The sequence below is a fragment of the Nannobrachium achirus genome (assembly GCF_963921795.1).
Source record: "Nannobrachium achirus genome assembly, chromosome: 19".
In the NCBI taxonomy this organism is placed as follows: domain Eukaryota; kingdom Metazoa; phylum Chordata; class Actinopteri; order Myctophiformes; family Myctophidae; genus Nannobrachium; species Nannobrachium achirus.
In genome coordinates this window covers 24,747,036-24,762,255 of record NC_137826.1, presented here as the reverse complement: position 1 = coordinate 24,762,255, position 15,220 = coordinate 24,747,036, and the positions used below count along the sequence as shown (strand labels likewise).

The following is a 15,220-nucleotide window of genomic DNA, read 5'->3' as shown; positions in this document are numbered from 1 at the left end:
CTGATTGTTTACTCCACCCAAGATGAGCAGTTACTGCATGCTAAGGAAACACTATGTAGCCAGATCCCAATACTTAAAACATCCATCCTAAAAATCAATCAGGTTCACTTTAAGGAATGGGAACGCTCCTTGCTTAGTCAGCGTCATTTTGAAGCCATTGCAATTTGTGTGAATTTAATGAATTTACATCACCTGATGTATGCATAATTGCATATATATCTGGCTACACAAGACTAGTATAGAATTTGCCTCTGTATTGGGAAATAATCATGCACAAAGTGCAGGTATAGTCAAATAAAAATAATTCAAATATTGTATAGTTGTATACAGGTATATTGCAATAATAATGTGTGGTTGTCACTTGTCAACTTGTCACACAATTCCACAGCACACAGCGTTTTGGGAACCATTGACTTAGACCCAAGACCTTATGGTCAAAATGTCTGACATAAAAGTCTTACCAGCTAGAGCCATAGCCTTGAGCTCATTGGGTTCACTGGGGTTGCGATGCAACTTGCGCTTGGACATGGATGATGATTTCCCCAAGTTAAAGAAAGAGCGCCAGCTGCCCACTGGAGACTTCTTGGATTTAATAGGAGGCCTCTTCCTGTGACCACAAAATGATACATTCACACATTTAATTTCAAGGTTAACTGAATCCAAAATACACTGATATCCATGAATGATGTGCATTTTCCCAAATGTCTGGCTGCTCATTGTGTTTGAAAGAAAAGAGTTCTGAAAACGGTATGGTCATTAATCACAGTTCTCCATATCAACATGTGCAGACTTGTTCTATATACTATACAGTATATACTATTATATATCATAGTCAGCTCATAGCTGTCTCATCACTGGCCTGAGCAAGTAGTGAATTACACTCTTGTGACTAATGTCACTTTGAGAAGTACATAGTACTGAATTACTTTACTACATCTGTACACCGAGTGTACAAATTGAACCAAACTGACCATTAAATGGGTCGATTTTGTTCCGTTTATACACTGTAAGTTAAATTAATAATACGGATTTGTATGCACTGTGCAATATAGTCCAGAACTCTGCCTTATGTCAATAAAGAAGCTGTATACCAGCAACACATTGCACGTTTACAAATAATCTCTTCACTTGTGGCCTTTTGAGAGTAATGCCACCTCTTCGCAGGTTTAAATGGCTGACAATCAATCTCCTTTTTATGTTACATAAAGTAAAAGGACAGGATTAGGAGTAGCACACCTTTCAGTAGGGAACTCGATGACTGTGTGGAATTTTCCCTGGAGGGCTGCCGGACCTTCGCCCACTTCAATGTACTTGCTGTCTTCTGTAACAGGAGAGTTGATCTGAGCCTGGGTTCTGGCCTGGGCCTCCTCTAAGCTCAGCAGTTTGGTAGAGGGAGACGACACCAGCAGCGACTTGGGCCTTGACAGTGAGTTGTGACCTGGGGATTGGGGAGGGGTATGAAATTAATAATGAGTGACGGGCCCCACAGGAGCCATGCGAGACCCCAAATTTGTGGATAAAGAGTTAAATCTGGAGTTTAAACAAGAGGAGCAAACTGAAATCCCAGCTACACAGCAATATCACGGTGAACAACAACAAATGAGTCGCCCTTGCCAAAGATATTACAGCCGCTCTAGTGCACATACCTCCTCCCTCTCTGATGAGTGTGCTGAGCTTGGTACTAAAGAGAACATCCACATGATTGAGAATAAATTCCACCACCACAGACTGGATACGCACTTCCATGAAGGCTGCTGTACCACTAAAGCATGCAGACTCGATTTGTTTAGACCTGGCGAGAGACACACAACAGAGGAAAAAGGAGAATGTAGAAAAAATAAATATGGCTTCTTTAAATCCAATCCAGTTCAAAATCAGAAAATGTAATGTAGGCCTATGACTCTGAAAAATTACCTATTAAGACGGTTGAGAGTTTACCCACTTTAACCCTCTATACTTTCAAGTGGTGAGCAACTCACCTCAGTAAATTAGGAGCCCAAACAATAGCAAGGTTCTTGCTGTGCATGTTAGTGACGTAGCTGAATGTGGCCAGATGGGACAGATGCCTCATGAGGAACTCCAGTGTCCTGGGAATGGAAGATGCTTCATCAAACATTCATTTATTCAGCTCTCATTGGCATTAATGCAATTTCTGAGGCTGTCTCTTCAGACCATTAATATGTTACTATATGAGCAAACGAAATCACATGACACACTGCAACAGACAGAAAATTTAACAAACCACAGCAGACCTACTAGAAATGGTTTATTTTTAAAGGCAACATTAGATATCAAATAGCTCTATTTGTTGGTATTGGTAACCTTTGGAGAAACAGTTCTCCGCTGAGATGTTGGTTCTCTGTCACACACTAATGTTAGTGGAATTTTAATGATGTTGTTTACATGCATGTTGCACTGAGAACAATATTTTTACAACCATGTATGTAGAGCGTGTCCTATGGAACTGACTGAAGCTACAACAATAGGAGTGTTGCTCTACGTAGGCATATAGCTTGGCACTGCCACCAGGGGGCAGTGTGGCTCCACACTGACCTGTAATGCGGTGGAGGCAGCTGTTGGATGACATCATGGATCTTGATGAGCCGCTCTTCGTCTGTCGCTGCTGATACAGCGTCCTTCAGGAGCAGAAAAAGGGAAGAATGGAGAGAGATGGAGAGAGAGACAGAGAGAGAGACAGAGAGGTCGTAATGCATCAGTGTGTCCACACTCAGCCAGGTGCGGCTGTTCCCCTCAATAAAGATCAAATGTGCTGTAAAAAGCTAAAACGGGACAAACAGGCATAATTTATGCTCCGTCACAACGGTGTCACGCACCGAAAACAGCAGACCTACAAGCTCACGCGTGAATGCGACAGACGCATCGTGAGGTCAGCTATTTTTGACGAGCGACAGCGGCGTGCGACGGAGTATGAATCGGGCTTAACCGTGCAGCCACACTTTCCCTCCTTTCCTCCATATTTTCTCTCTCTCGTCAGCCACGTTGCCATAACAACCGGCAAACATTTACTTGGTCCTCAGGGGCCGCTCTGTTATGTTTGGAGGAGATTTCTATTCCATGTCACTGTAGAGCGTGATAGTGGTTTTCCTGTATTTCTAATGACAGGGTGCGCTCAGCACAATGCTATTATTTTAGGGGTGTCGACCCTCAAAACTTTAAGTGTTTGATGAAATGAGTTTTTTATACCCCCCACCGAGATTGGAAGAAGCCAGCAATGAGAATGTATGTGGGAACAGTGTGAGCGAGAGCGAGATAGTGTGACATCAGAAGATACAACCAGAGTTATGAATCATTGAACATGTCAAAAAGCTGAATGCCTTACACCTGTGCCTTTATCGGTGAGTTTTTGTATTGACAAAAGGGGTATTAGGACGTGCTAGGATGTATAAGGAGGTACCCTCAAGCTCTTGTCAATGGGTAATGCCTGATTTATAATTGGGGGACTGTCCTGTCCCACAGGTTGAACAGCGTCGGCAGGTTAGATAATCACCCGCGTCACGGTTACTGAGGTTAGGGTTAGGCATAGTTTTACGGAGGTTAGGATTAGGGTTTGGGTTAGAGTTTGGTGGTCGATCCAAAGGGTGACATGTTACCTTATAATTGGTTAGGTGCTGCCGCGGCTATGGTGGGGTGCGCAACACCGGCGTTTAACTAAGTATAACCCCAGCATCCCTATTCTGGGATTCGCCAAAAATAGCAGAACTATAAGCTCGCAACGCATTGTGTTGTGACATGTTGTGATCTTATAGATCGGCAGTTTTTGGCAAAGAGATTTAGTGTAGATGCCGGTATACAGTAGCAACTCAGGTCCGTTTCACTAAAGGCCACTTTTAACCAAACAGATTCGTGGCCGAATCGGCGGCGGAAGGTGGCGGAAAGCGTCTGTTGCCGAACGGGAGCTCATCGGTAGGTTTTCGGCAGCGGGTCGGGAACGTTATCGACGGAAAACTGGAAGACTGGACTTGCTCAGTTTTGTAGAGTCGCCCCTGGACGTCGGTGAATTGTAGCGAGTTGTAATGGACCATTAGTTTGCTACTGCTGCAGCAAAACCAAGCCTAAATAAGCCAGAGACATTTTCCCGTTGCATATTTTAACTAAATAGCATATTCACAATCTCAACTCTCAATTTCCTATACTAATCAACTCCAAGGCAACGCTAGTGATAGTGATGTGTGTTGTTTTGGTGTGAGGAGAAGAAATCACCGGACAGGAAGCATCTCCGCTTCTGCTCCTCGGTTGCCAGATTCTGTGAGTTAAACAAGCGACCAGGTCTATGAAAACAAAGCCTAAAGGAGCGTCCAGTTTCACCTATTGAGCTCTATTACATTAGCTATTTTCTAAAAGAATGTTGAAAGCAAGGCCAAATAAGCAACTACAATTCAGAAACATGCCCAAACAAAAGTAACCCACAACTAGCAACATTATAGGAAAACAGGATCAAAGTCGCTTGTAACGAGCCGATATGGCAACACAGTGCGCATGCGCAAAACTGTACAGTAATTACAGTCGGCATACAGTCGGCTGGAAAATTCAATGTGCTTAGTTTTTTGCAGTTCTTTGCAGTTCTTTGCAGTCTGTGAACAGTTTGAACAAGTCTCCTGTAGTATTTTCGGTGTGGAGGCACCTTAAGACTAGAGGGTTTAACATTATACTTACGGAGAACTTCTCGTAGAGCTGGTAGGTGAGCAGGGGGTTGGGCAGCTCTCGGAAGTAGAGCTTGCACAGTGAACCCACACAGTGGATGTCCTGGATGTACACATCTTTGGTCAGGTCAGGGATCTGCTCTGAGTCAAACTCGTGCCTGAATAGAGAAAGAATGGCGGCAGAGATAAAAGGACCATTACAAGACAGAACTTTACTAACATGGATGCAGAAAAGTGGTGCAATACACTCAGATAACAAAAATAAACACACAACACAAGGCACTGTGGTGCGAGGCGTTGTGTGCTTGTAGATCTGCTATTTTCACTATTCTTAATCATTTTTAAAATGATAAATACAAAACGAACGGTTTTAGACACCCAACAACAACGAAATGTATCCCCAAGATCAACCAGTAGGTGTCAGCAGTGACAGGGACTACATGGTAGAATTGCTATAATGAGTTCATTGGGAGAAAATAAAAAATTATATAAAATGCAATATTGGTTAAGATTACTACAAAAAATGTAGCTTGGAATCCCCTAAATGACCCCTGGGTGTCCCGGCGCAAACTATATTGAGAACCACTGCTATACACAGTGCCCCTACACAACCCTTTGAATAACTAGACTATTTTCAAAGTTTGAGACCCTGTAGCACCCCTCTAAAAGGAATTATGTAGATGAGGTTGGACATGCATTTATAAACACCAATATAAATTAGATTTTAAGCCTCTTAATCCTTATACAATCCTCTGGGCCCAAAACTTTTAATCCCTATCCGAGTGGATCACATGTGGATTTTGGGTCTTAAAAGATATTATTTGATTAATCAAACTTGTATTTCTTATTGGCATAATGTTTGCTGAGATAATTCTATGATCGCATCCAGGAATTAAAAGTCTTCAACCCTTGGACCCCTTTTACATTTGTAAACAATCTTTTGTGTTTGAAACTCACACTAGAGAATCATTATTATTTATTATTTAGAGAATTATTATTTATCAGTCACTCATAAAGGTACACACAGCGAAATGTTGGTGTGACAACAAGGTCCACAAGGCTGTGCAACATCATCAATACAACCTACACATGATAATAAATTATATTACAGTACAGTGTGAAATAAAATAAAATAAAAAATAACAAAACAAGCAACAGCAACAGGGAATGTGCAAATAGGGAATGTGCATATGCCTATATCCATCAAGTATACTTCCTATATACATCTGTGGAGTAAGACAAACTTGTTATCCACCAGTACTTATTCATGTACATTTTGTGCAAAACACATTAGGTGAAATACACATAGTTATTTACAGATGAATGAAAAAAGGCGGTCCCCTTTCTTCAGCTAATTATTCAGATTATCAAGGTTCTTGTTCAGGTAGGATAAAAATTAAGGTGAACAAAATTCTTCAGAAGGAATGCCATTGTTGTCCTTGGACACATGTGAAGCACCTTGTCATGCTTCCTCGCAAAAGATAACAGGAATTTCTTCCCTACTTTTATAATGGCAATAATCCAGCATAGACTTCATACGCTATCAGTCCGTAAATGATAACAAAAACGATAGAGATCAGATTAGGTTTGCGAGCCCCCAGGCCCCAGCTATTAGTACAATACCTTCCTTTGTGCGTATGTGTCTACGAGTCTGTGTGCTTCTGTGGGGCCTACCGTAGCTTCTGAATGTTAGATGCTATTCCAGAGAGGCGGTAGATTCCATCCACCACTCCATGCTTCTCAAGGAACTCTGTGCAGCTCTTGAGGACCTGAGGAACTACAAAACAACATATCATCACATCTTCTCCTTCAGTCAATATTTGCACAAAACTTAAACTTAACTTAACTTAACGCTACACACAGTAGAATCTGGAGTGTTAACTTAACCCTGACACACTTTCAGAGTTCAAATAACAATGATTGCACAAGGTCAAAAAGCTATCTGTAGGTGCCTTGTCCCACAATAAACTATTGTATTTCTTCGCAGTAAGCTGGCCAATGCTTTTTGATGTACACACGGCTTTCTTAAGACGCCCAGTTTAAAAGTAGAGGAGACACAACAGCTCGCACAACTTTGAGGAGCAGGATGTAAAATGCAAACTGACACAGATATGCAAGGGATAATCAACTCAGAGCTGTGCAGTTATAAAACAGAATTTACTGGAGGCTAATTAACTTTGCCTCCGCAAAGTGCATTATTTTACAATAACTGCACTGCACAAAGTTGATTATGCTTCTTATACTGTAGTAACTTACAAACAATTAAAAAAAGCAATGTTTATTCGTATTTTGGGGCAATATGCTCTTTGAATAGAAATATTATGTTGGCACTATCTTCAGCTGCTACCTTTACCACAACATCAGCTCACACATTTTCGACTCCCCAAAAGGCTTCAAGTTATATTGAAATGTTGTTTTAAGGATAGCTTGTAGCTGATGCTAACTTAGTCTTGCGTAGCCGGGAGATCGGAGCTCTTTCAAGTAAAAATAAATTGGGTTGGTGACTGGACTGGTTTCCAAAGTGTGTAGATCTGTTCTAGCGACTACAGTGCCCATCAGTATAGGCACTAGGCAGACATCTCCGATCATCTGGCAACATGAGACTGTTAACCTAAATAAATGTTAATAAAGAGTACATTTCTTATTATGCACATTTTGTTTAGAACAGTGATGAGACCGCAGCCAAGTGGCTATCTGAAAATAATGCACATCCTATGGGCAATCCGAATGGAACGTCCTCCGTGGTGATGGCATAAACATCGCCAAGGAGCTGTCTAACGCATCGTGCCGCCTGGGGTCTAAAATGCCCTCTAGAAAAAAACAGCCTCCTTGTTTGACCTCAGAAACTGTTTAAAGAAACATAGTTTGTAGTATGTGGGTGGGGATGTGCTTGACAAAGTGTGCATGTGTGTATATTACAGAGACAATGAATGTCTATGTGTACCAGGAGGAGTCTCTCAGACCTCCTCCCCCCCTGCACACATCATTCACAGAAATGACAGAGAGTGGGACCCATGCCGAAGCAGCTGTTCAGACAAATTCCATGCATAGCAGAAGCATACAGGAGGGGAGAGAGAGAGGAGAAGCACGGGCTAATCTGTTGGCATCCATTGACAGAGCAGACCCGCAGTGAGGGTCCTGATAGACAGTAACATCCCCCAGTTAATTTAACTGTTATGTACAAATGTAACCAAATCCATTTGGTATTCTCTCTGAGTAACAAAGTAGAAATTAACAGGTTTTAATTTGTAAGATTCTTTCTCCAAATTTAGTAGTTATGCCCGGGGAGGTCCAGAGAATGTTAGAGAGGCAGGGGCTGACATTTCTAAAATGGCCTTTTGGTGAAAATATCGAAAATAGCAGACCTCAAAGCTCACAACACGTCGCAGCGCTTGGAGGTGCTTGGTGCTTAGAACAGTGGGAGGTGCCCACTGTTCTAAGCATAATCAAGTGAATACTGGAGATGTGACGTACGGCATGGATTTCTACACAGAGAGGGCAATTCCTTTAACATAAGATGCTGCATTCAAGTTCAGGAGAGTTTGGACAAGGCAATTCTCTTGAAAGCTGCCTTCAGGTATGGCATGGAAAGAGGGAATTTGCATTTCTTTCACCATATAGTAGTAAAAACTATATTCATGGTTGGGAGAGGGCACTTTTTACAGACAGATGAAAGGGCAGGGGCTCAAGCCCCCTTTGATGTCTATGTGTGCACATGCCTGGTTATGCCAATTCATGAATTCCCCAAACATGTATAGTGTTGTAACCGCTGTCCTTACTGGCTAACCTGCCAGTGAGGAGCCCCCGCCAGGAGGATGTGGTGCCTCCACCCTACTCCTCACTGTTCATCCCCCGCTGCCAGGCACCGCCCACTCGCTGGTGTATTAACAAAGAATGCCCTCCTCGCCTGGCTTCCCTCCCACAAACACGGTCAATTGTGCTCGCATCTGCACTCTGCCAAGCCAGAGGCACCATGGATGATTCAAAACCCTAGTCTCTGTGGTTGTGGACAGGGACGTTACCGCTGTGCCACACGAGTGTCCCAGGAGTTGCCATGCATGCCTTATTCAAATATCAAAATTCTAAGTAGTTTTCATAGTTATGAATTATTCATATTCTTTGATGAAACTACTCCTCTCCTCTCAGCTACGGGTTACAGTTTATAAGAGCACAGAGACCTGACCCTTTGACCCCAAGAAAGTGAGAAAGAATGCGTTATCTCTGACTGTGTCAACTGTCAAGGTACTGTAAGCCAACTTTTCTTTCCCCATGAATGTGTGAAAAATGACCAAAGTACAGTTGAATATTTTTGAATGGTTGTGACACAGAGGCCCAGTACAAATAGATTTTCTATAAAGTAATTTAACATACACTTTCATATTCTGTCTGATTTATAGAGATCCTTTCAGCGTGGAATGTCTGGAATTGCGTTGCTAGGGGGCAGCTTTCGCCCACGTTTATTTCCTGTCATCTATTGATACTGGCTAACACTGCAACAGGAAATAAACTTTACCCCCTTTAAAAATGTTCATGTTGTTGTTCAAGTTTGAAAGGGTCTATGGCTGTGATTTTACCATAACAGTTTGCGGGTCAATCTCCATTGGCAACTAGTACCTCAAGGGGGGTAGATTATACACATGGGCTGCCTCTGATGTCAGACTGACTGAGAATGAGTTGTGTTCAGTACACATAAAGAATGTCTCACCATCATGGCCTGAGTTGAGGAGGTGTTCTCCTAGGTCACAGCCAAACACCCTCTCACGGAGGATGCCCCTCTGCTTCAGCTTCTGTTTGGTGGGCCTCGACTTCATGAAGGTACGCAAGAATGTGATCAGCTTCCCGTGCTTCTTAGACACTGTGAAAACATACATAAATGTTACGTTTATGTCCGCAAATACACTCTATAGGGTTGTCAATAGTGATCATCTCAGATAGCCTGCATATCTGTTAACATCTGATAAGAGAACAAGTGTGGCCCAAAGTTGAAGAGAACTTGTATAAAACCTCAGAAAAGCTTCTCAAGTAGATTTCAACCTCATTCTAATGCAAACCCTTCCATTATGTGTGGTATCCTTGTAGTATTACTTGTCCCTCCTAAATACCACCTCCCTGGCAACTGCAAAGGCATCTTCCTCATCTAATACCAGACCCATTTGAAAAGCAAAACTGCATTAATCAGATAATGTGTCTGGGAAAAGGTCTTAAGCCTCTTATAGCACAGGCCACTTCTTTTCTCCATTTTGGAGTGATGTGGAAAAGCATAACTTTCAGAAAGTTTCATTCAAAAATCCACTACTGAAAAGCTCTGACCTTTAAACTACCAGTGAGAGGCAGAAGATGTTTTCTCCACTGCTTGATGTCACATAATATGGCCTAGCTACCTTGCTCTGTAATTCTAAGCAATCTATTAAAATTAGAAACATCAAATGAGGATTCATAAATCGCTGAAATTGTACATCTGCAGTTCACTGTCACTGAACAAAAGAATGGCATAACGATCATGTTTCAGACCAACATATTTGATTAATTTCCTGATTCACTGCAATGGGAATTTAGAGCTATTTGGTAAACAAAATGCTCTGCAAGTGCAACATGTGCTTTTGTACTACCCTAAATTTGTTATGATTATTATATGAAAAAATAGCCCACATTCTTCTCCACAACAGTCAAGCCAACTGAGTATGATAAAATTCCATGTGATGCCTCATTATGAATCTTCGTTTTCTTTGTACGTTCAGACCATCTGTTACACTTATTTATCCAGATATTTTCTGAATCAACCGTTTCCATCCCTCTTCTGGCCAAAGACTTATCTTTCTCCACAAAATGTTCTCTCTTCCTTATTGGAAATTACTTTTCTTTGTAGATAGTGAACCATAACTCAAAATAGTTTGCTGTTGGGGCGTGCATGGATCATGGAGAAGTAAAAACAAAACAATATTTTGTCTTCTCCAATACAGATATTGGAATATAACATATTTACACAACTCCTGTGATGTAGAGTGTTCATTTATCCATTTGTCGGTCTGAGAGTATTTTATTTTCAACAAGTGAATTTTGTTACATTTGTAAACTCTAAGAGTTAAATTAACACTCTGGATTGTAGAATGTAATGTGTAAAATGCCACTCTGCGTACAGTGTTAAGTTACAGGGGTGCAGGTAGGATTGAGGAATATAAAGTAGGTCATTAACTCCTTTTAGGTCATTTTCTTTGACAAGTGGTTTGATTTTGAGTTGATGACAGTAGGATTAAAATGTCCAAGAGATTGAATTAACAGGCTCCTGACTGACTTTATATTCATGGCTGGTTATGACCGTAAACGTTGTTGCTGAAAATGACACACCAATGTGAAATTGGTGGGGCTGGGGCATAAAGGTGTTAAAACTAGTCACCAAACGTGTTCAGGATTGGATTTCATTGCGTGAGACAAAATAATGAAAAAACTAATTTTGTATTTAATTTGCCAGTCTTGTGAATATGTCTTTACCAAATATAAGTAATACATGTCACATTACAATACATACTGTCAATCAGCAAAGAGAAAAACTGCCTCAGAGTGCTATAGTTGCATCAGTATTCAGTATTGCTCATTGGAAGCAGCTGCTCTCAACTTTTTTTCGTCTACGTTTTCTGTCTTCCTCATGAGCTATTGATTATCTTTATGATCTATAAGTAAGCTTACAAGCCTTCCAAAAAGTCCACCCCGCATGGGAAAGAAACAAGAGGGAAACACCCCAAGGATCAAGGGAATGTGTATCTGATAAATGAGATAATCAGTGTATTACCCTTTAACCTTGTTAACTGTTTCCCGCTTGCTTGTCAATCCCTAAAACTATAATTTTCAACAGCTTTTGGCAACAGCATCCAAACATCATGAAAACAATTGCTATGTTGTAGTAATTATTTTGTAGTTATGCAAGAAGCTTTTGACACAACACATTATTTATCTACAAATTAACCACTGACATACCCAACTGAAGTTGATCACTTCATCAAACCTATGGACTGAATTTCTGACGGTGCAGGCCAAATAAAAGCATATTTTATTATCTCAATGGCACCTGTGGCAGGAAACCTGTAGCTGTTGTATTCCAAGAAAACAATGTTCCCAGAAAACAATTTGGGAGTTTCTGTTGTGTCAGTTTGTTATGAGAGATGGACTGCAGCTAAATCCATTTAGAATCCAGAAGCTGCCTCCAGGACAGCATTCACCAATACGATTCCATTGTTCGCGTTCCAAGAGAACTGGAGCTTCACTTTCCCCTCTGGGATGAATTCCTTTGTGCTTCCATTCCGTCAGACAGGCTGAGGTTTTGTTTACCAAATGTGCAGGTATCTAAAGGCTTTCCATATCATGTAGGGTCTGACTGTGCAACTATATTGGATTACACTGACTTGTCACTTTTATTCAGGAACACACATCAGCTCACAGTGGAGGGGCTGACAGCAAATGCCAGCTTGTGAAGAACTGACTCAGGCTGTCATCTGCTCAGTGGCAACATGGATTTACAGCCAGGAGGCAGTCTCTATTGCTCTACTTCAGAAATGCAAAATAATTGTGGAATGGCATTGAAAAACATTGTTAGAATGTGTTCTTTAACCATTCATCACTTTAAGACTGTATCACTTATATATCAGGGAAGGTTTGGTAAGAGTACTAATTGAACTACTATAATAAAGGGTTAGGGACGGGTTAGGGTTACATTACTTCATATAGCTTTGCACGATGTTGTTAGAAGAACAGGCTGTCTTGTTATAGGCCCTTCTGGTGGTCAAATGACAGCAATAATGTTCACAGATAGGGAAAGAATAGGCCCTTGTCTTAGCCTGGCATTTGTATGCTTATCAGAAGTCATAAAACTATAAAATCAAGTAGGTCCTGTTTGGGGGATTCTGACAGCTTTAACTTCCAGGTTACTCATTATGTTGATGATGCTGAAAATTACCTCAAATGGCCTTGTTACTCTTTACCAGGCTAAATTATACATTAAGTTTGAATATTTGTATATGAAAATCTTAATTGTTTCTCGACTCCAGTCCCTCTCAAATTCCTCCCTCTTTAACAACCAGTGTCAGCCTGGGAAAACAAACGTTGCGTGGAGGTCAAGTATGAGCCAGAGTGATAAGAGGAGAATGAGGAGAAGAGAGACGGGCCCAAACCTTAACACTATATACTTCATTTTGACAAATTCTGATATTTTTAAGCTGGGCCACCAGCTTCGGTAATCAGCTCATTTTCTTTGACGACCATTGATTACCTCTTCTGGATAGGCTATTCATGTCACATGGTAGAGCTAAGGGCCAATCGCAGGACAGTACCCCACGAGTGCCCTTCTAGACAATGGGGGGAAAGAACTGGGCCAATAGCAGTTACATAGAGTATATATAAAAGGAGCAGTTACCGCTCCTCCAGGCTATGGGGAAAATTAGCTGTTGGAAAAAGTACTCAAATGTTTTAAGTAAAAGTATCGTAAAAGTATCAATACTGCACTGTAGATGTAGATGGGAAGTAACGAAGTACAAATACTTTGTTACTGTAACAAAGTACTTTTTTCAGTACTTTGTACTTTACTGAGTAGTTATTTGTCTGAGTACTTTTTACTTTTATCCGTTACATTTGAACACAAGTATCAGTACTTTTACTCTGCTACATTTTCAAAACAGGCTCATTACTTTGGTTTTAATGGTATATAGCCTATTAATGTTGCGCCGGAGCATATCTGAATTATCTGATGCGCATCTGATAGGCACACACAGTCGCACGCACGCACGCACACACACACAGGCACACACGCACAGCAGCAGCAGCAAGCAAGTTCCCAAAAGTTCTTTTTTCGCCAACAGACAACTCTCTCTGCTTTCCTCTTACCTGCAGCCTGCAGGACATCCTCGACATGTTCCCAAATAAATAAGTCCTTATTTAAACAGTAGGCCTACACAGCTTCCAATTCCAAACACAGCCTTTGTGATCATTAATCCACCCGTACCGCTGGATTAAGAATTGACGTCTTTTCTCTTTTTGTCTTTCCAGGTGTAGCCTATTACAACTCGTTAAGCCTCGTCCGAACGTTTTAAAGTGCACTGGTCAATAGAGAGAAGTGTAACATTGTAAGTCTCTGTAGAGAGGTTAAAACGAATCAAAACAACTTGAAGCAGTAACATGGGGTATTTTTTTGCTTTGCATATACTTGAAGGCATCAGACTAATGACATAAGGTACATTTCTCACCTTAAACAATGAAATGCAGACATGCACGTACTGCTATGTGTTTGAATAGGGAAACCTTATTTATTTATTTTAGCTTTTATTAAAAAATATTAAAATAAGATTTTGTTTGATAATATAAGTTTTGCCATAATCATGCAGCTTTATTACAATGACACAGCTATAACAGCAATGTTTAAAAATGTTATAGATTACAGTAGTAGACCTATAATCTATAGCCTAATTCTTTTTTAATTCATATTATTTTTGTATCCATATCATGATATTAGACTGGATAATTATCGTCTGTGATTTGGGATATTGTACTACATATAGTCCAAGTCCAAGTCTTATTTGTCCTTTCTCACAATGACATCACTTACAGCAATTCACAGCCGTCTACTGCAGATTTCATCCCACAATATAGTCAGTCAGTTATATGTTCACTTTGTCACGCTCATTCAAAGCATTATGGTAACATTGTTAAACGTCCCCGCCTTTTTAACCCAAATGTGACCAGCTTATGTATTGACAATGTGTCAATTCTTGTTTGTAAATGCTTGCTTATGACATGCCCAAAATAGGGACACCAGGTTGAAAGTGATAACCACTACACATGTGATAGCAAGATCGAAGCCCTCTTTCCTGACCACAACCCCATGCCTAATGCGTTGTTCAAACACAAATGGCTCAATTAAAAGATGTACTTTAATATTTTTAATTACTGTCAAAGAGTGAACCACCGGGATCTTGACACGGCAACATAGATAAGTAGATGGAAGAAAGTTCTACCAAATGACTGATAACCGACCAATTTAGGCCTGATTATACTTTTGCCATACGATGGTGTCGCTCTTCAAAAATAGCTAACACAATTGCACATACTGTACACATTTCAAGTTGTGAAAAAACTATAAGTAGGTGTGTACTAACTACTAAGCATCACAGAAGGGGCTCAGAGCTGTCTCAGCAAAAGGCCTTCAGTGTAGTGGTACGTTCCAAATGGACCTCTGTGTTGCCTGTTGCAGTTTAAACAATATAGCCCATACATCAGCCATCAAACTAAATAGTGTTAGAATTGTTTTTGTTTGTTAGAAGAATGCCCTCTATTCAGCAATGCTGATGCATCCGCACTACCATCTCCAATCAAATGGCTATATTTGACTTTTATGATGGAGCGCTAATATTGGTTGACATCTGTAGGCCCATCGTTAAGTGCTCATCTACACCTCCTTATCCAAAGAAAGCCCACTTTAATGGGAGGTCACCACTACACTGTGTTTACAAAAGCTCCTCCACCACAATATGTGTTAGGTTAGATGTCATAACTACCTCTCGTGGGCATTTTGAGAT

At 40.8% G+C, this 15,220-nt stretch overlaps 1 protein-coding gene across 4 annotated transcripts in view; it reads right to left on the bottom strand.

The window, feature by feature from the left end:
* arhgap32b (Rho GTPase activating protein 32b) overlaps nucleotides 1–15,220 on the bottom strand; it is a 108,662-nt gene that overhangs the window by 8,478 nt on the left and 84,964 nt on the right. For all 4 annotated transcript variants that reach the window (XM_080749156.1, XM_080749157.1, XM_080749158.1 and 1 more), the window contains 8 exons: nucleotides 9,367–9,516; nucleotides 6,336–6,438; nucleotides 4,675–4,819; nucleotides 2,554–2,636; nucleotides 1,980–2,087; nucleotides 1,647–1,792; nucleotides 1,237–1,438; nucleotides 462–607 (listed from right to left, as the gene is read on the bottom strand). In XM_080749156.1, coding sequence (XP_080605282.1) covers nucleotides 462–607; nucleotides 1,237–1,438; nucleotides 1,647–1,792; nucleotides 1,980–2,087; nucleotides 2,554–2,636; nucleotides 4,675–4,819; nucleotides 6,336–6,438; nucleotides 9,367–9,516 — 1,083 coding nt within the window. The remainder of the gene's footprint in view (nucleotides 1–461; nucleotides 608–1,236; nucleotides 1,439–1,646; nucleotides 1,793–1,979; nucleotides 2,088–2,553; nucleotides 2,637–4,674; nucleotides 4,820–6,335; nucleotides 6,439–9,366; nucleotides 9,517–15,220) is intronic.